This window comes from Vicugna pacos, chromosome 2 (genome assembly GCF_048564905.1).
Source record: "Vicugna pacos chromosome 2, VicPac4, whole genome shotgun sequence".
Lineage (NCBI taxonomy): Eukaryota > Metazoa > Chordata > Mammalia > Artiodactyla > Camelidae > Vicugna > Vicugna pacos.
The window spans coordinates 16,432,678-16,454,973 of NC_132988.1; the positions used below are offsets into that span (position 1 = coordinate 16,432,678).

The window sequence follows — 22,296 nt, forward strand, 5'->3', positions numbered from 1 at the left end:
AGCACATGCCTAGAGCCATGGGGGGAGGGACGGACAGGAATCTGTATCAGGGTTTGCCAAACACCACTTGGGAATACGTTAGAAATGCACATTTTCAGGCTCCCCCTCAACCCTAAGAGTCGCTCTGGGGTGGGCCCCAGCACTGTGGGCTTCACAAGCCCTCCAGGGATGCTCAAGTCTCAGAAGAGTTCCCCGATGTAATGAGAAATCTAGACTGAAAGGTCTGTAAGTCAATCCTTTCAAAGATACACAAGAAACATCCTACAGACTGAAGAGAAACAGAGATGAATTTTCTCCAATGCACAGAAAAAAAAAATCAAGCTCTTCCAGTAGGAGAAAGCTTACAGATCTATGACCAGAATCTCCTTTCCAGACTTGCTTCAACGACTTATTTCGCCTCCTCTCCCTTTCTGGCCTCTCAAGGTTGGAGTGCTTTCTGTGACATTTTTAAATCTGTACGAATAGGAAGCTGGGGGAATTCACTCCTCGTTGGATTTGTGACCCAGAATATTAAGTTCTTCCTGTTTCAGCCACGGACGTGCTGTGAACTGAGCCGTGGCTGTGTCGTGGCTCAGAATGCCACTTCTCCACGGAACCACAATGGAAGAAGAGTGACCGACTCCACCATTCTCCACTGACTGTGATAGGTCTTACTGACAGATGTGATGCGAGATCTGGTTTGCGCTTAAACACACACACACTCACAATACAAACACACATACACACATAACACGAATTGGACCCCTAGAGCACCCAGGATTACAGATTCTCGTTCCTCTGTAACCACTGTCTTTGTTACTTGAAGCACCAAAGTGGAATTGTGTCCTTATTTTGAAAGAAAGAATTGCAGCCGTGACAGGCATGCGTGAGAACGTGGAACTCAAATCCACCACGCACAGCCTTCAGCACTTAAATATACATACGTGACCATCTCGAAGGGACAAAAAAAAAATCTCATCTGGGGAACGGGTATCCATATTTCAAGTTTCACTTTGATTTTCCCTTAGATTTTCAAAATCTCCAGGTCACCCCCAAATTTTAGCATACCAAATTTCTCCCAGCCTCTTTTAATACTTAATAAGTTCATAATGATTTCATGTGAATCCAGCAGTAACTATAAAAAGCCAAGGAAATATGAGGAACACTCGTCAACTCCATTTAAAGTCCCAAGAATGCCCAGCGAGAGTCAAATGACATCATTATCTGTGACTTATTTTAAGTAACTTGGATTTTTTTTTTAATTTTTTTTTAACTTTAAAGACAGGACAGCCAAATAATCTCAGGCTGAATTACAGACGTATTTTTAGATGTAACTTGATTGACTAATCAAGTAATGTTATGGAATTATTAGTGGAGTTCTATTTTATTTTATTTTTCTCCTTCTCTGAGCATTTGTTTGAAATCTGACGTCCCACACCACCACTAATCTGCATTCACCCCACAGCCTCAGTAAGCACAGAAAGACGAACCCTCACGGGGTCAAACCAGGTCCACGGCAGTTTGTCTGTATTGATGTTATTTGTCCTAATGTACCTCAGCTGATCTGCACACGCCAGGCACTAAACCAAACCGAGAAGATACAATCAGGTATTTCACCCATCAGTTGTCAGTTACTCAGGGTGCTAATGGAGTAGACACAGCAGGATGCTAGTATAAAGCTCTCAAAAGTTCATATAAATGAAGCATCCTTCTATAGGAAATGTCAGAAGTCTGTATCAATCATGATATATGTGTTCACATCTCTCTAGAAGTTTGCATACCTAGTGAGAAAGCATCCTCTGTGCAACCCCCAACGGGCACGCAGTGAACTTAAAGCAGATTTGAAACAGCACTCACCACCCCTTCCATCCTGGGAACACCAAGACCCTATTCAAGAAAGGCCTTGTTTCATGGGCCCTTCTCCCTTGGGCAGCCCCACTGATGAGAGAACAAAAGTCCTTAGATCTAATGGCCTCAGTACCCGCCAGCCAAGCACACTGTAAAATGAAGGTCCCAGCCCTCCTCCGTCCCTCAGCACCAAACAGAAGAGCTAAGCTACTTACACAGTGGACACCCAGTCCCCAAAGCTGCCCCCATCTGCCAGAAGGTGATTTCTGTCTGGTCCGGGGGGCCCGTGGGCAGTGGCCATCGTGGGAGACGGGGAGGAAAGTGAGTCCAGGCTGCTGGGAGGGGTGTCCTCCTTGAGAAGACTGGGGTTGTCACCTAGGGAGGAGAAAAAGGCATCAACTTTCACACAACCACAGACAAGTATGCAGCATCGCTTGATTGGTCAATCAAATTATATTCAAAACTACATTTACAGTTCAGTCTAAAAGTATGTTGGTGTCCTGTCTTTAAGGATTCTGTTGTTGACTTATTTTTAACCAAAGGTGCTTAAAATAAATCATAGACAATACACAGTGAGGAGTGTTTTCCCCACAAGAAGAAAATAGTCCAAATCAGACAAGATGGAAGATGAAATGCTTTCATGGTGGCCCCAACGGCTCCCTGCTCTATAAGGAGCACAGACATAAGTCAGTGATAACCTTGAGAGCCCCTCAGAGCAGTGCACCAGCCCTGCAGGGTCCAGCCTCTCGCTTTCTAGTCTTTAAGCCACTGCTGGTCTCCACCCGGCACATGACAAATCAAACAACTTACAAGGGACCTGGTCTTCTGAGCCGGTGTCTCAGATGATGATTTAACATCCCCATTTGTTAAATCCTAGACACAGAGGAACTTCTATGTCCCTGTGAATATTAGGGAGGAGGTTCTACAAGAACCTACAGTGACTGCAGGGGATGACTTTAAACCAAAACTTAAAAGCATTTCTTAAATGGGTTGCATGAGTTATTCACTCAAAGAGGATCATTTTATAAAATATGTTGAGTATCATTCATGCACACTATGGGTTTGGGCAGAAGATGGAGAAGAGCTTCCAAGAGCAGCCATTTCCCTCAACTGCTCTTCTGGCTTTCATGGTTCTCCTGGCTGCCACCAGCACACCTGAAGTCCCCATCGAAGCTTGGAGCCTTCAGCCAAAGTGATGGTCCCCGTTACATAGTGACTGTTCTGGGGTGTCTTATGGAAGCAGCAACTTACTAAGACAGCGCCGCCTTGGCCTGGATTTTATAAATGACGGGTCCTAACTGTTGTTCAACAAACCACCATGGAACCAGATGACACACATGACCCAGCCCCACACAGCTTCTTGCTGATGAAACCTTCCTTCTTCCTCAGCCCTCTGTCCCAGAAACATGCCTGCATGAGCGCCAAAAACAGCAAGGCACCTGCTCTCCGAAGACCGTCTTAGATGGACTTCAAGTCTACTGATCACGGAGCCCAAGAGAAACGCTGGGCTCTGAGTGAGCTCCACCCTGAGATACGAACCTTGAAAACTGACTGTAGAAAATAATTCTTCCTTGACTCTGACCCAGCTTACAACTAAGGCTAAAAGAACCTTCCAAGTGAGATCTAGAAAAGCTGGATTCAGGCAGGTAGGAATGAGAGGTGGTGGTGATGGCTGAAGAAGGGATTCCTTACAGAAGCAGTTGTAGGGGGATGCATGACCCTGTGCAGAAGATTGTGGTAAAGGAGAGTCTTCAGAGCTTCCGTTTTCTATGCACATGTCAGGGAGAGACATCTGACGGCACAAGAGGTGAGCACACCCTCTGTGGGCAGGTCTTGTTCCGGCCCACGTCTCTATAAGCCTTGCCCTGTCCCTGTTCACTGACACACAACCAGAGAACTGTATGTTCCCTCTTTCAGTCAAGTCCCTGTTTCTATAGCCCTTCACCCCAAAGGCATTTAGCTAACTGAAATAATCCAGCCCCAAACAGAATGGCTAATTCTCAGGCAAATGACCTGAAACCCACTGACAGACCACTACGATTTCTTGTTGATTTCTTTTCCTTCTGGGATACAGTCCACTTTGAAACAAAGGCAGCTTCTCCCTCAGGGCCTGGATAGCTCAATCCATCCAGTTCTCTTCTGCAAACGAGCCCAAGAACAAGGGCTTTCCCGGGCCCTGGCCTGTGCCCCTCGGTCATCTGGGCAATGACTCCCTTTGAAATTAAGATGGTCTCACATGTAACCCCGGGAAACTCCTGAATGTTCACCTACACAACAGCTGCTGATTCGGGGCTTGTCTGGAAGCTGCACAATACGGCTGGTTCCGAAGCAGAACAGGACAACCCCCACAGTGAGTCACAGGCCAGCATTCTCCTGGCTGTAGGAGGCTGGACGCCGGCCCTCTGCATCCTGGGCCTTGGGCCCTGGCTCTGGGGCCAGACATGACACGGGGAGAGCAGCTGATGAGAGTCTGGGCCCAGCTAGTCCCCGACTCACTCCACCAGGGAGAAAGCTGTCAGTGAGCAGCAGCTTTGGGGAAGTCGAGCCCAAGGGTCTAAGGTTCCTCTCAAAAGGTCCCTGAAATGTTTTCGCAACCAGATACGCGCACTCCCCAACACCACCCCCAATCCTGTCCCCAAGCAGACTGCCACAGCACGAACTCATTCAGCACATTCACTCACACGCTAGTAAGAGAATTTCTCTCTTCCTTTCTGCCAAAGAGTGGCAATCTGAAGCCTCAAGTGAAAAGAATACAGAGAGAAGGAACAGGTTTGCACAAACTCATCAGATGAAGAGATCCCTCAGCCTGCTTTCCTACACTCTGTGTCCCCAAATTCCTTCTCCTCTCATGGCTCAGGAATGAGCTTACCAACTAGAGAATCACTGAATTTGAAGAAACACTAATATCAGGCAACTAACAGTTAAGTATTCTAAAACTTCAGTTCATCAAAATCAAATGACTTCTTTTGAACTAGTCTGAAAAGAGTCGAGCTTCAAAAAACAAGTTCTATGTTTGACAATTTAGGTAATAAAGATTGTTCAATCCTGTGAAACGAACTTGCATTTGAGAATTAACGTCGGGCACACTCATCGTTTGTCACTTTGGCTTCTTTGGAGCATTACACAACCGCTTTCCTTAGGTGCTACCCTTTCACAGGCACCCACAGCCAGACACGTCACTTGCGAGTAACAAGGCTGTTCCAGGTATGGGAACACAAATGGGGCTGAAGGACTTTCACTGTAAACAGACTCCAAGGTAAGACACTCACGAAATAGAAGCACCATCATCCAGAAAAGAAAATGGCTTTCTCGCCACATCCAGCTCCACTCCCACCTTCCCCACCAAGCGCTCGCCAACCACCTTTTCTGTGGGTTCTCTCTTTTCTCACAACTGCAAGCAGCAATCAAGTTTACATGGCAGTGTCTATGAATGGTTTCCTGACCTGGTTTTAGCTCTCCATCTCTGTGATGCATCTTTAAAGGGTGGAGACCGTATCTCATCTTGGTAATCTTTAGAGAACCCAACACAGTGCCAGGCAAATCAGGAGGCTTTCAGGAACTACTGACTGTGAACACACTGTCACAGAAAAGATCGAGAAATTGAAAAGCCAATGCCTCTAGGAATTAAGAAAAGGCAAGGGGAGGGGAGGTGAAATCTATAAACCTCAAACAACTGTCACAAAATCTGCAGTTTCTGAGGATCAAGCCTCATCTCTCTTTAATCAACCAGCCTTTACTGAGCTTCCACACACAAGGTACACAGTGGACGCCGAGTTACAAAGGTGAGGAATCGGTCTCCAAGCCGAAGGGGCAGAAGATAGCCAGGTAAAGACATCACAGCAGAAGGTGGCAGGGTGGAGCTTTCCATATCTCACTGAGGCATCTGGATTTGTGCTCTGGGGATTAGGAATTCATTGCAGGGATTAAACAGGAAAGTAATACTATCAAAAGAATCGATGCAAGAGATATTCAGGTATTACAGCCATCAGAACTCTGTGAGCAGAGGTGAAGGGTGAAAGAGGAACCTACCATGAGCCTCAAGTTCTTGGCTTAGGAAACTGGGTGAACGGTGAATTATCAATTGAAATAGGGAATGAAAAACGAGGAGCAAGATAAACAACACAGGGAACTATTCAATGGCTTGTAGCAATGAAAAACAATATGGAAAGGAGTATTACATATATATATTACATGTATAAAACCAAATCATTATGTTATATACCAGAAACTAACTTACTATTGACAGCATCGTAAATCAACTATACTGCAATTAGAAAAATGGGAAAAAAATAAAACAAGGAGCAAACGGGGTTGTAGACATGCTGGGGCTGAGCTGTCAGTAACAGATCCAGGGACGATGTCCAGAGGAGAGCTGCTTATTCGGCCCCAGGGCCCTGAGGCAGAGCTCTGGGACAGTTTTACTGATGTAAGAGGCACATGGTTAGAGCTGAAGTTGTGGGATTGGATGGACAGAGCAAAGGGGAAGACGGAGAAATGTAAGAAAGCCCCAGAGAAACCTCAGCATAAGGAGCGGGCTTCTCCCTACTGGTGGTCGTGGTTATTGCTGTTATTATGGTAAATAGAGAGAGGTGTTGTCTTGCAAGTATTTCGGATTCTCTCTTGTCATCCCAACAGACATAGATTCTCATTAAAAAAAAAATAGACAAAAAAAAGGTATTGAACAGAGTGTGCCTTTCGTGCCAGCTACTGGATTTCAGTATTTAGTCTGATTTCCTTATGACCCTAAGCACGAGCACAGGTGTTTCGTTTCCATGAGAGACTGACACGAGCTGGAACGACTGGCAGAGAGCTGAACAGGCAGACGGAACACACGTTTGATCATTGCACCATAGCTAACAATGCAGAGCATGTTTATCACCTACATTTTAACATGCTGATACCCGTTTACTCTAGTTAGCTGGGCGTTCTCGTTCTGATGGTGACAAGCGATGCGCTCCACTCGCCTTCTGCTCATTTCAGGGAAACGCAGCTGCTGCGGCACTGCTGGAAGGCCCGAGGCTGAGAGCTGCCCTCCCCCTGCGTTCATATCTCCTTTGTCCTCCCCGCAGATACACTTTCCAGTCGTTACAGAGTCAGAGAGAGCTCTCTTGCCTCCCTTACCTGTTGTTCTCTACTTAGCCTAGCGTGTTTGAATGTTTGAGGACAGTTTGGAAAATTTCTCAGAAATGGGCTGTCTCCACTAGTAAGGCTAGTCCACAATGCCCTCTCTCAAACACCCTGGCTTATGAATTAGCAGAAGAAAGAAAGGAAAGGAAAAGGGACCGAAAAGAGGAAAGAAAAAAGAAAAGAGAGAAAAGATCGAATGCATTAGTTGAACTTAATTCTAATAACTCCACAGTTAGGTATTGGGTCAAATGGAAGACAACCGCAGACCCTCTGCAGTTCCACAGACACACAGATACGCCTCCCATCGGGTCAGAATGACCTTAGAGGCTTCTAAACATCAAACAGCTGGTCACTAGGATCAAAGACAGCGTTACTGAAAACAAAGTAACTCCACTTATAACAACACAGTAACACTTTTACAATTAAGGTCAGTCAGGAAATTTCCAGCCAAAGTGACAATGAAATTTTAAGTGGAAACCCACCTCTCCCCACACATATGCCCAACAACCACAACAAAAAAAAATTTTTTTAAGACATTCAAAAGATAAATTAAAAACTGTAACAGCACTTGAAAACTTGTTACGTATCTCCGTGAAAGAGAAAGGAAACGGTTTCAGAGCTCAGCAGCAGCACAAGCCAAAGGTCTCCTGGCTCCAGGACTCATCAAAAGCAGCAGAACCAGCAGACGTTGAAATCCTGTGGTGCCACTGGGCCAGTACACCTACAACACGCCAGGCATGGGTCAAGGTAGAAACAGGATCCCCACGTGGAACCAGGGTGAAGAGATGCTCCCCGTACTCAATGGAGGCCACCAATCTATGACAAAGCTCCCCACTTGCCTGGGGAAATGGATCTGATACGTCCACCCACTCCTGTCCCTGGGATGAGAGTTTTAAGCACAAGATTAATAGCTGGTTCTGAACCAAAGAACCTGGTTCGATCTGGTGTGCCTGGCAGAGGCAAGAGCCGGAGAGGGAGTAGAAAAAAGAAGGAAGGAAGAGAAAGAGGCTCCAGGTCATCATAATCGCAAGTGCCCCCACAAAATCCCCCCTCACCATGGACTTACAACTAACTTTAACTTCTAAGAACACAAAGAAAACTAAGACAGCAAACTCAATGTCAACAACAAAGAAAAAAATTCAGAGGTTTAGAGGTTTGTAACATGTAAAACAGAAGTAAAATTGCCCAGAAGAAGAAATACATTGACAAGAAATATTTAAAGAAAGAATGACCAATTGCACAAAATGAAAGAACCTCAAGGACTTCAAACTAAATGACTCCGAGCATCAAACAGGGAAATAAAGAAAACGCTGCCCATGAGGTACATTGCTGTGAAATTTAATATCAAATACAAAGGAAAAAAGGCCTCCTGACAGAGCAGATCATACTTAAAAAAAAAAAAAAAACAGATTGACATGAGAGTTCTCAACAGCAAATCTGAATTTACAACAATTCTGAAGTCGTATCTTTCCAATACTGAAGGAGAAGAATTTTGAGTGTAGAACTGCATATTCAAACTGCCAAACTGCTGTTCAAACGTGAGGGCACAATAAACATGATAGACATAAAAACACCCAGGGTTTGCTACGTAAAAACCTATAGTGGTAACACTCTTAGAAAGCAGGCTTCAAATATTTAAATAAAAGAAACAATATGAGATTTTCAATGTCTACTGCTGTCTTCTAAAAACTCTAGGGCAAAAGAAAAGGGAGAAAAAAGAACCCAAAATGGTCCAGAATCTAGAAAATATCAACATGGTATGAGTAGACAGTCCACAAAAGATGACACTCCATTATTTATTTATCTTACTAGAGATGAAGAGAGAAACATACTTGAGTTTAAGAAGTCAATAGATAAATGAGATTATAAATCTCAAAATAAAGGCAACCACCTTAGAGACAAACACAGAATGTACATTATTAGAAACAGCATAATATTTGCTTGTGTAAAGAAAAAGGAGGAAAGGAAAAATTAGTATCAAAATTATTAAACAAAAATTATAAAATGACAGAAATTCTAACGTAATGGTAATTACAATATATATAAATGCATTAAACTCACCAATTAAAAGACAGTGATTCTCCAAATGTATTTTTAAATCCAATACCATGTCAACGACAAGAAACAAGCTTAAAACAAAAAGACAAAGAAAGGTTGAAAATAAAAAAAAAGAAGCTATTCTAGGCAAATATAAACCAAAATAAAGATAATTATCTTAATAAACTACACGAGAGACAAAGAGAATCATTTTGCACTGATAAAGCGGCAAGGCAACGGAACATGAAGATAAGCACCTAATGATACAGCCTCAAGCAGCAGACAGAACTGTAAGGGAAAGCAGAAAAATCAACTGGTGTAATTGGAGATTTTAACACACACTGCTATTAGGGAGCCCCCTTCCAAAAAGGAAAAAAAAGAAAAAAGAAAAAGAAAAAGAGAGAGAGACCTATCTGTAGTCAACAGTACAAGGCTGCCTACTTTATGCACACATGCACAGCACCTTGCAATAAACAGGAGTAGTCTTCGAGAACAAATATTTTTGAGGAAAATATTTTGAAGGACGACTATTATACATACTCTCTTCTCAGACTGAAATTACAAAATACTTAGAACTTAATAAACAAAAGGACAGAGATTTTTCAATTTTATATGCTGGTAAACAAAACATGGCTAAAAAGAAAATCATAATGCAAATTAAGGTGTAGAACTCAATGACAAAGACATTTTATAACAAAATTTGTGAAACATGGCACCATAATACCAAGGAGAACTTTTTAGCACTAAAATTTTGATTAGGAAATAAAGAATATTCAGAACACTTTTATGCCATATTTAAACAGACAATTTTCCTAAATATTGATAGTCAAAGGGTCATCACGAGTGTTTAAATATTCAATTCATATTTGATAAATTCATAAATATTCAATTCAAATTAAATTCAGTCAGGGTAAACTCTCAAAATTAGAATGTACTAAAACACATTTGATGTCTTTTATACTTTAGTGTCCTCATTCAACAGGGATTACTTGTATACCATAATTAATATACACAGGTTATCCATAAAATGAAAAGCTAATATTCTTAACTATTATTTTCATTATTTACCAGTATATAAGACTTTCTGGAGGAAAAAGAAATCTCCAAAATCATAGTGGAAATTGATGAGAAAATACGACTTGACATATAAAAACTCAATACATAAGTACAGAAAAATAAATCTCAAGGCTAAACATGATCTACTTTACTTCTGAGGGTGGCTTCAACCAAAACTAGGCGGAACCTTTCCCCAGCAGGGGGCAAACAGAGCTGCTGTGACGACACCCACCCCACGCCCCTCACCCCTCGCACCTGGATTCATTCCCCTGTCATTTCACATTGTAATTATCCTCCTGTCATTCTGCATTTCCTGTGTTTTAAATGGGGCTGCACAATAATCTTGCAACAACATCTTGCTTAGAGACTTTCAGTGTCTTCTCTGCCCATTTGGTGTGACTGCTCTAATGATGCTGTACCCACGGAAGACTTGAGCACCAAAAATTTAGGCTTCGTGTCTGAAGCTGAAAAGGGTGCAGCCTGCAGGGAATCATCAAGAAAAAGCATGTCTGGGGACGAGGCACAGTAGCAGACAGACTAATGGCTCTGGGAATGAAACTGATGGGAAGGGGCTAAAACTGGGAGGGGAGCAGGAAATGCTGCAGCAGGAGGAGAGGTGTGTTTGTTTTGCTAACTTATATAAGCCTGTTCAAAATACAACCTTTGATCCAAGCAGAAAATAGCCATGCCGCCCTAGTTTCCATCACGTGGCAGATATTATGACATCAATAAAATCTCCTTCGAGCCATAGCGATCTTTCCTCCTAATGTCACCCAGGACATAGAGGGTGCTGAAAAGGAAGAGTGACTAGTATCAAGACAAACACTCCCAAACTCATTTCACAGACACTCTGACATCATTTCCACTCTGTTCAAAAAAGTCTGAGTTGCTTTACTTCATCACGTCAAAAACTAGTTCTAATTACTGCACGGAATAGGGTGCACTAGAATGAACCGAAACTTGTGTTTCCCCTCCTCCCTGCTCAATTGCTGTTGGACTTGACATTGTAAATAAAACCCAACACTGAACAATAAAAATGGAAGTGGCCTCTATAGATAAAGCTCAGTCTGTCTAGGAGCTGGTAAGAAAGTTCAGATATACGAAACAGTAGAAAGAAAACATTTTCCCACCAATGTTCACAAAGTCAACACAGCAGAAGGGATGAGGGGGCCAACAATGGCATTTTAAGGCTGACAGAAATCAAAGGATACAACTAGATCTATGATCTTCTCTAATGATCTGGTGCACAGGAAGGGGAGCACACACTATGCAGTGCTGGACCCTACAATGTGGTTAATACAGACCAGTATACTACTTAACTCATCTTAGAACTGTCATGCTGGATGGCAACACTAACCCCTCCAGGACAGAATCCTGCTTTAACAAGGACACTCAAGAACACTCGAGTCATCCGTGGCCTCACTCTCCCTACCTAAGTCTTGGAAGTACATTGTAATGAACGTCTCCTTGCCTTCAAATGACTGAGTGAAACTGTTGTAGACAATGAAACATTCAAGAGTTCCACCTCCGAGTAAAGGAGCAAGATCTCCAGAACACGACTTCACTCACTACTGCTCCAAAGGGAGGATTACAGTTTTGTCCGGCGTTTTGTTTTTGCATCTGGTCTTTAGCATTAGCATCCCTGTAATTACTGACTTGCAGATACCAGGGTGACCAGATGCTCAAATTTACTACCACAAAGAAGGACAGCCTGTCTTGCCTAGCTGCATTATCTAAGACTGGTTTTGTACAAGCGGCCCACTCCTTGATTGCTGAAGAAAAGTGAACAAGCCTGTTTCTTCACAACCTACTCAGATACTCGGCCAGAACCTCACAGAGTTCTCCTGGCTTCTCTAACTACAAGCTGCAGTGCGCACATGGGAAGACCAGCGCCCGGAAGAGCAGCCTGTGAGCAGCAAGGCTGAGAAGGGTCAGGATCAGATCCCAAACCAAATTCATACCCATCCAGCCAAAGAGAACCCGGCCCTCCCTACACATCTTTCCATATGCTGGTCTACTTCAACGAAAATGGCCAAGGAACTGCTTTATGAGGCACAAACAGGTAAAATCTACAGAAAGAGAAAGAGCCCAAAGCAAGATAAAAATTAAAGTTGATACATTTTTTAGGCCAGATATTTATTCTTATCTTTCTCGAAACACAGGTCAGAAGAGTTATGTCATATTATTTTATACGTGAGTTTTCATGAACTGGAAAAGTATACACACACACACTTAATTCCTTCCTTACATTAATTTAAATAATAAAGATAGGTTAGGAAACTCAAAGTTTGACTTTGAAATTGAACTTTTAAAATTGCTAACGTAAATTGGGAGTTCGAGATTTGTAGATACTCATATATGTAAAATAAACAAGTTCATACAGTACAGCACAGGGAACTACATTCACTATCTCGTAGTAACTTATAATAAAAAAGAATATGAAAATGAATATATGTATGTTCACGTATGACTGAAGCATTATGCTGTACCAGAAACTGACAACACTATAAACTGATTATACTTCAATAAAAACACATATTTAAAAAAATTGCTAATGTAATTGTGTATCTTTCTTTAAAAAAGAAAAAAGGAAAAGCCATGCAAAGGGCATTCTTCTTTGCTGGCTATGCAGTAGTAGGTGGTAAATGATTACTGTGAGAAAACAGTCTAGAGTCCTTGATCAGAGAATCCTCCTTAAGTCTTACATTAGGGAAAAAAGGGGAGGAGGTTTAAGAAATTGACCCTGCCAACTGCCCATTAAGGAAAGAAAGCTAATTGTATTTCGCAGCAGTGGGAGGTGCACTGAGACGGGTTATAATTGCCTAGTGGAAGGAAAGGTTCCTAAAGTCCCACTTACCCCAATTCTTGGCTCTGCTGCAAGTTAAAGCAATGTCATGCGGCATAGGGGGCAAGATGTCCCAGTTCCTCTCATCCCATTTTGCCTTCATCAAACAAAACGAACCATAATGGGAACCACAGTAAAGCTAAACAACATGCAGACTGATGACAGTCAGTGGCTGGGTAAGAATAATTCCCCTGGGTAATGTAATTTCTTTATTTGAAACCATGTCCAGGAAAGGGAAATGTGACTCCCACCCCCAGTCCCAAAAGTTCAAATAAATCAAAAGTACACATAGATATACATCCCCCCAAAAAAACTGAGAGGAAAGTCGACTCCTGAACTACAAACTAAACTGTCCCTTTAAGGCATGAAAAGAGGTAATGAAATTGCCATGCCATTATAAAGCAGATTTTATTTTCTGTTGTCTGAAGATACAAAAATTTAAGCATAATGCTTGCCCCAAGAGCTACTGAATGGCTCAGATGAGCCAAAAGTGTATGCTAGGAAAAGCTAATGAGGGAATCAGCTGTGTTCTAATCACATGACATAAAACAGAGACCTCATTATAACGTTACAGCAGCAGCTAACAGGCATTAGGTTACAACTCCGGGAACCACCTCTACTACTTACAAAGGTCAATGGAAGTCTGTAGCAATTCAATTATAAAGTGAATAAGACCAGTTCAGCTGCAATGTCAATAGAAGTCAAAGCCAATTGCTTTACTCTGCGAAGAAGCCGAGGGCAGGCTTTTATCGTCATCACAGTCCTGAGGTATTATTTACAGACTGAGATTTCTGCCTGTATAAACAAACAAATAGAACAACCAAGGACTGTTATCCTTAGGAACCAAGAAGTAATCAGACACTGAATCAAGCTGTCTTCCATAAACTTCTGAGGAAGACCTGACACTTGGACAGCTCAGGAAATTTAGAGCAATGTGCTCAGAACACACTCCAGTCCAGCTGAGACTCGGAGGGCTGGTACACTCCTAGCTATTTACCTGTCCTCCTCTTGCCCCAAACCCCATTCTTTTCACCCAAACAATGTAAGTCATTATTAATTGCCAGATTAGGACTGTGGCTAGCAACCAGTAAGTCTACTTATTAAGTTGGACAAAAATAAGACAAAGTTACATTTTCTTTGAAAGAACACCACAAGCAACAATGTATTTGAAGCTCTCTATTTTACACATCAGCTTCTCAAGAAAATATAAGCTAAAGTTCTTCAGTATTTCCTAAACATTGGGTGGTTTATAGCCATCAACTCAGTTGTTCTTGGCAAAAGCCATGTGAAAATTTATTGACCCAAACTCATGAGGCTTCTAGGAGAATTCGCTGAGATCATAAAAGACCATAAGAAGAGCACAGGGATTTAAACCCAGGTTAGTTTAAATCCAGACTTAACCACAAACAATTCTGCCACTCAATAAAACTCTTTGCTGCCTAAGTATTTCCAGTGACAGTGATCCCCAAAATGCTAGGACAATGTGACCAAGAGCAGTCCAGGTAGAAGGTGAAAGATACAGGAAACCTAACAGGAAAACACTAAGCACCATTCTCAGCATGGTGCCTAGGAAGTTTCCCCAGCTCAGCTCATGCTAGCGGGATGCCATATGCTTTTTTCTAGGGCTCTGCTTCATTCTTTCTGCTTCAAAATCTTACACAGAGCACACCAAATAGCAAGCACAGATTGCACCAGTATTAGGCTGAAACTTTTGTAACTGAAACACATATATATGAGTCTATGATGTATGTGTGTATTTATGTGTGTGTGTAACAAGTAATACACTACAGGAAAAAGAACTACAGATATGTACAAAGAAGAAGATCACCAAACTCTCACCTCTTAAGGATAACCACTGTCATAACTGGTTAATATTCCTCCAGACTTATTTCTACACTTACACATGTATTTACACAGCTTTTCCTTTAGAAGTGAGGTTATTCTGAAATCCTGTTTTGTAACTTGCTTTATTCATTCAAAAGCATACCATGGGTATTATATCTGTGGAAACATTTTTATTACTATTGAAAGGCTGGAAGCCTGTGTGTGGTTAGTAAGGGACCTGCATCGTCTGCTTGCATTTGGCTGTAGAATACAAGGCCTCTTAGGAGTATGCCCACACAACAGAACCCACAGAATACTACACAGCAGTGAAAAAGAGAGAGGGTATTCTCTTTGTATTGGCATAAAAAACAACACAAGATATACCTAAAGTTTTTCTTTTTAAGTAAGTTACACAACTAGCTTTTGGGTACATGGTGGGTAAATACAAATCTATATTCATATATGCTTATATATACATGAAGAATTCCAAAAGGAAAAATAAGAAACTTCAGGTTGAACCTAGTGAAACTGCTGCCATTCAATCATTTTGGACAAACACAAACAGCAGGTTTCATATGGTCCGACCCAACCAATTCAGTGGTTCGCAATCCATTCGGAATTTCAACTTGGAAAGAACTTAAGAAACTACAGGTTGAAATGACATGAAACTCCTGTTGCTTTACTATGTTGGAAGCACTAGATGAAAAAAAAAATTGAAATTGCCAGTACTAGATAACTTTGAAACTAAGGGTGCCACCTCTTACATGGCTCATGGTTACAGAGCTGCAAGCACCATAGGGAGCAGGGAATGAGTGGATAGGACTGAATGGCAATTTTTCACTTTGTATCATTTTACATCTTTTGGTGTTTCAAGCCAAGGAACATATTGCCTTTTTTTTAAATTTTTTTAAGAATGGAAGAGAGAACAGACAAAAGAAAAATAACAGCAAAATTGAGTATATTCAGGCAGCAACAAATTCCTGACTGTATTTGGTTCAGTTCAGGCATTTCTAACAACTTATCAAGGTATCAGGTCCCTGAGATATCTGCGTTGCAGCTAACTTTAAAGCCAGATATTTGTTCATTTAGATCAATGGTTGCACAAATCATGATAAAATAAATATAACACTAAAATAAAATGATTGTTTTCCCTCCCCTTTGCTCATAAAAATGAGCATTCTCCTTTCTCCGGGAGGGCCCATTTTTGCTGCAGTGGATCATGATAAAAATTACCCTAAGAGTGTTGCCTACAGTCAACATAACCAAACAAACACAGATGTCCTGGGTTTAAACCAGACTCATCTCTGGCTCTTTCTTTTCCTTCATGAAAATCGTAACCCTGATTCCTTTACAATAAAACTAGCCACTGTCTTTAATGGAAAAACGAAGAATCATTCTTAACATTTAAAAAGAATGAATCAATATATTGCTTAGAAAGGCACATGGTATCTCTGAAAAGACTGGCCGTGGAAAACTCCAGGGAAGACGACCATCTGCTGAGCACTTGTGTTCGCACTTGAGCAGAGTGGGAAGCCAAGACTCTGGGACCAGACTGGTCAGTCCCGGCTGTGGCACTGACAAGCTGGGAGACACAGGTAAGCTACTGACCTTCTCTGAGCCCAGTTTCCTGAACTATAAAATATGGGTATTACTGCGACCTATAGGACTGTTAGAAGGATTAGCTAAGTTTGACAGATACTGCTAAAACCAGTAGCTGGCACATGGTATGGTATATGTAACTATATACTATTAAGACCCTCCAAATTTTACATCCTGTTCTCATATTCACTATTACAAGTTTTCTAAAAAAGGATCCACCTTTAAAAGTAACTAAGATAATAAACAGAGCCTTAAGGAATCACTATTTCTGTTCTGATCCAAAGGGAAAAAAATAAGACCATGATTATAATCACATTTCAAGCTAAAAGATATCACGTTGCTGAGCTGGGAGAACAAATATTAGTCTATGCAAAATGTCAGCCGAATAATTCACTGTAATAAGCTTGAAGATTTTTTTTTCCATCCAAGGATGACATTGGATCCCTCTAAATACTGCTCGGAAGACACGCAGGGATGCCATGGGAAGTTGAATGAGCATTCAGAAGGAGCCGGGCTGCAGAGCTGCAACCCAGAGTTCATAAAAGGCAACAAGGTGGGTGAGAGGAAGGTGTAGCTCAGTGGTAGAGCGCATGCTTAGCCTGCACAATCTCCAGTACCTCCATCAAAATAAAATAAAATAAAAGGCAATGAGTGACAACTTGTAACACACAGTTGACTCAACCTCACATCATTTCCTTTTTCCTCAACAGCTGGTAAGGATTCAGTAAATAAAATAAACTGGCCACAGTTTGCTTATATTAATGGTAGACAACACTTTTATCTCCTGGTAATTTTTATCATGGTCCACAAGAGTTTCCTGAGTAACAGAAGTCGTTTGGAATTGGCTGCACTGAGATAATACCTTCCCTTTCAAGATTTCTGGTCATCTTCCTGGCTACCAAAGAAAACGTTTCACATCAGTCACTCTTGACAGCCTTAAAAATTCTACTTCATTCAGGATAAATAATACTTTGGTTGGTTTGAAAAAATGTTTCTTAGACAGTCCGGCTACCTCCTACGCGGCAAGAGTTTCAAAGAAGGGCTACAAAGAAAGTGACAGCTACTTGAATTCAGAACCAGAAATTAAAATAGTACCTATTAGAAGTGAAGGAAAAACCCACACCACAGGGAGACGAGCTTTAAAGAATTTTTCTCTCATCTATAAATTCTAGTTACCTGCCATGAACTTATTTTCACCACAGGAGCAGCTATGTAATTTTTTTAAGACATTAACTAAGCTTTTTTTTCCCCTCCAGAGAAAGGGGGAAATGTTCATCCCACAGAGAAGCACAGTTGAGATTATAGAGGAAGTTCATCTAAGAAGTTGCCGTGTGCTTTGTCACTGACATTAGAGGGGCTGAGTTTCGGGGAGGCTCCTGGGGCAACGCCAGAGCAGGGGAGGCAACGTGCATGATTCATGGGCACACCACAACTCCATCACAGCCCCGCCCTTTCTGGTGGCCTTTTCCAACCCATTGATCTCATCATTGTAAAAGCAAGTTCAGAAATAATCTGTCTACATGCACCATCCCTGATTCAAGCCTGGTCTTAGATTTAACTTCACAACACAGCAATTCCACGCCAAGGAATCATGACTTTGCTCTGAAGAGGGGGCAGGAGACCTCGACACTCGGGAAGTTATCATCCAGAGCCCACCCATGGGGTGTCATGCAAAAAAATTGGTAAGAATCCAGAGAAGACTGCCAAGTATAAGACAAAGATCTGCTTGTGGCCAGATACACTTGTGGATTATAATTCTGTGCAAGCTGATCAGACAGATATATCTATAAGGAAAGGTCAAGAGCTGGAGGAGGTCACTTAAGAATCCACGTCCACAATGGTTTTACACACATCTCTTCTCACAAATACGTGTCCTGATACAATTTAAGAGAGGATGGGGTAGTTACAATTCACTTACAAAAGCATGTTTTCAGGAAGGTGATTTCTAAAGCAACTCTCTAGGGAACAGAGATGAGCAAGAACACAGCCGGCCACCAGGACGGTCAGCTACTGACCCCTGACTGCTGATGACACAAACATCTTTCAGTGCGGTGGCCTCCTCCTATCCTTTACGTATGCCTATGAATGAACATGGATATATGTCTCTGAACTCTACACTGTTCACAACTAGGAGACTATTTTTTCTCTAAGAAGACATAACATTTTTAGTCATTATTTAATATTTCTCTTTCCACTGACTTTCCATATACACTATTTATATGAAACCTATTTTATAAAACAGTTATATGCAACAATATGCATTGAAGATACTAATAAAACAAGACGTTTTCTTCTATTTGGTGGAAAGATGGTCTAAATATTTGTTTTAAAAAACCCCTCAGGGCACAACTAAGACATAAACACAAGGGTAGATCTACCGATGAGCCTAAAGTGTGCCTGATGACCTCTGTTTTGATTACCTGCCTTCATCCTCCACATCGGGTCAGTAAAGAAGTCCCAACAACTTGCTTTGACATCTCTACCAGATATCCATTTTATTTTCAACTCCTAGTGCTGATTCAAGCCTACATCAACCAAAGCTTAGATTACTCAACCAGCCTTTTACCAGGGCCTTCTTGGTTTCTACAGACAGATCTATCCTACTCTGATGCTAGAGACTGGTCCCTATCAGGATAGGTTTTCTCCTTTAAGACAGAAGGAAAATGGTCAGGCTTCACTGTTAAACCATCTTCCTGTCAACAGTCGTATTTTTGCTTTTTTGTTTACAAGGCTCTGCATCTTCGTCGTGATATCTACCGCACTGTAGGACCACAATAATACATGTTCAACAAATGTGCTGCAGTTAGCACATCCGGGATCCAAGTGGGAAAGTGCCAACCTAACAATACCCAAGTAAGAACTACTCTAAAATAATATTAAATCCTGCCAATTGGCTTGCAAGATGATTTTGTTTTCAACTCGTTATAAGTCATATTTTTTTGTTGTCTAAATAAACAAACTGCCAAATCATGTACAGAAGATCGACACAGAATACCTAATTACCCAAGAAGATACAAATAAAAACTAGTCCTGTGACTGTCTACTTCAGTTTAAAATTAGAGCTAGCATCAAGGAAGAGAGAGCTTAGTCAAAACTCAGATGATAATCCTCTCACTCCCCAAACTTTCTTTAAAATTTTTTTTCCTGCCTTGAATGAAAAAAACAGCAAAGAACAGGGAACTATATTCAATATCTTGTAGCAACTTGCAGTGAAAAAGAATATGAAAACAAATATATGTATGTTCATGTATGACTGAAGCATTGTGCTGTACACCAGAAATTGACAATACTGTAAACTGACTATACTTCAATAAAAAATCAAATGTACAAAAAAATAGCAAAGAATATACCTCATATAGCCTCATGGGCTTTCCTTGTGTATGGAACATTACAATAAACACAACAGTCCCTCTTTATATAAAAAGGGTCCGGGGCCAGCCCCATCCACCGGACACTGCAGCCACAGCCACAGCCACGTTCCCACCACAGAAAGAGAGCACATGCAGCACACATAGGGTTACTCCCTGAGTGCCTGGCTCTGGTGGCCAGGCACGAGTGCACTTCTCAGCTCTACAGGGCATCTCTTCTTCTTCCATGATGAGAAAGATAGCTGATTTACCGAATGCATAGAAACAAACACAGAATAAGGCACAAAATGAGGAGACAGAGGAACATGTTCCAGTCGAAAGAACAAGACTAAACCTCAGAAAAAGAACTAAAAGAAACGAAGATAAGCAATCTACCTGATAGGGAGTTCAAGATAATGGTCCTAAAGATACTCAGTGAACTTGGGAGAAGAGTCAATGAACATCATGAGAACTTTAACAGAAAGATGGCATATGTAAGAAAGTACCAAAGAGAAGTTATAACTGAACTGAAAAATATACTGAAGGGGTTCAACAGCAGACTATATGAGGCAAAAGAACAATCGGCAAGCTGGAAGACAAAACAATAGAATTCACCCAGGCAGAGCAGCAAAAAAAAAAAAAAAAAAGTGACGATACCTTAAGGGACCTCTGGGTAACATCAAGCAGAATAATATTCATAATAGGGGTCCCAGGAGGAAAAGAAGGAGATAAAGGGCCAGGAAACTTATTTGAAGAAATAGTGGCTGAAAATGTCCCTAATCTGGGAAGGAAGCAGACATCCAGGTTGGAAGCCCAAAAAATTCCAAACAAGATGAAACCAAAGAGACACACACTAAAACACATTATAATTAAAATGGTAAAAGTTAAGAATAAAGAGATTACATGTGTGCATCAGTGAAGAATAGAAACCAATGTAGTCCTCTCTCATTCCCTGAGTGGAAGCCTCTTCTTTTCCTTTTCTTTTTTTTTTTTTTATTTTATTGAAGTATACTCAGTTATAATGTGTTGATTTCTGGTATACAGTACAATGTCCCAGTCATATATATATACACATATAGTTCATTTTCATACTTTTTCATTAAAGGTTATTACAAAACATTGAATATAGTTTCCTGTGCTGTACAGAAGAAACCTGTTTTAGCTGTTATAGACTGAATATAAATGGAATCAGATTATATATATGACCCCACAGCCTATTTTTTCACTGGATAATATTTCTTGGCAACCATCTCAGGTTAGCACATGGAACTAACTTATAGTATTGATGAGTGGGAAGTCTCAATTTTACCATGCCAGCCCAGACAGCATCTAGGTCTTTTAACAAAACTATTTGGAATTCTATGAGTTTGAACCTTATTCTAAAGGTAAAAACCACATGTTTGCTGTAAAGATTTTTCTGTATAAACAGTGATAATACACAAATATCTGCATGGAATAAAATAGTAGCAAACCATGGAAAAAAAAAAGAATAAAGAGAGAATCCTAAAAACAACAAAGAAAAACAACTTGTTGCATACAAGAAAAATCCCATAAGGCTATCAGCTAATTTTTCAGCAGAAAAACTTCCAACCAAGAATTCTCTACCCACAAAGTTATCATTCAGAGTTGAAGGAGAGATTAAGAGTTTCCCAGATAAGCTAAAGCTAAAGGAGTTCATCACCACTAAACCAGCCCTACAAGAAATGCTACAGTGATTTCTTTCAGCTGAAAAAAATGACACTAATAAATAATAAGAAAACACAAAAGTAAAAATGCCACTGGAAAAGATAAATATATAAGAAAGGTAATGGATCAACCTCTAACAATACAAACATGATGGTTAAAAGACAAAAATAAAATTAACTAAAATTAAAATAATTAGTTAAGAGATGCACAAAGTCTAAAGATGTCAAATATATCACCAAAAGCATAAAATGTGATGAGAGGAGTAAAAAGAAATTTGAACACATTCCGAAGCTTTAAGTTGCTACCAACTTAAACAGGATACTATTTACATAAGATGTTATACGTAAGCCTCACTGTAACCACAAGAAAAAAAGTCTTCCAGTAAACACACAAAAGAAAATGAGGAAGGAATCTAAACATAACACTAGAGAAAACTACCAAGACACAAAGGAAGAGAAAGGAACAGAGAAGAACCACAAAAACAGCCAGAGAATAACTAACATACTGGCAATAAGTATATACTTATCAGTAATTACTTTAAATATAAATAGACTAAATTTGCCAATCAAAACACAGGGTGGCTGAATAGATTAAAAAAAAAAAGTCCTACCTATGCTGCCCAAGAGAGCCTCACAAGAGACTCACTTCAGAAGAAAGAGCACACATAGACTGAAAGTGAAGGGATGTAAAAGGACATTCCATGCACAAGGAAATGAAAGAAAGCTGGAGAAGCTATACTCATATCAGACAAAACAGACTTTAAAACAAAGACTATAATAAAAGACAAAAAAGGGCATTACATAATGATAAAGGGGTTAATCCCATCAAGAAGGTAAAATATGTGGAAATGTATATGCACTTAAAAGAGGATTAACAAGATATATAGAGCAAATATTAATGAACATAAAGAAATTGAAGGCAATAATAATGGAGGACTTTAATACCCTA

The 22,296-nt window shown here is 40.7% G+C and overlaps 1 protein-coding gene across 16 annotated transcripts in view; it reads right to left on the bottom strand.

Moving 5' to 3' along the window:
* Positions 1–22,296, bottom strand: part of ARHGAP10 (Rho GTPase activating protein 10) — a 301,281-nt gene that overhangs the window by 37,480 nt on the left and 241,505 nt on the right. For all 16 annotated transcript variants that reach the window (XM_072975997.1, XM_072976004.1, XM_072975925.1 and 13 more), the window contains one exon: positions 2,043–2,202. In XM_072975997.1, the coding sequence (XP_072832098.1) occupies positions 2,043–2,202 (160 nt within the window). The remainder of the gene's footprint in view (positions 1–2,042; positions 2,203–22,296) is intronic.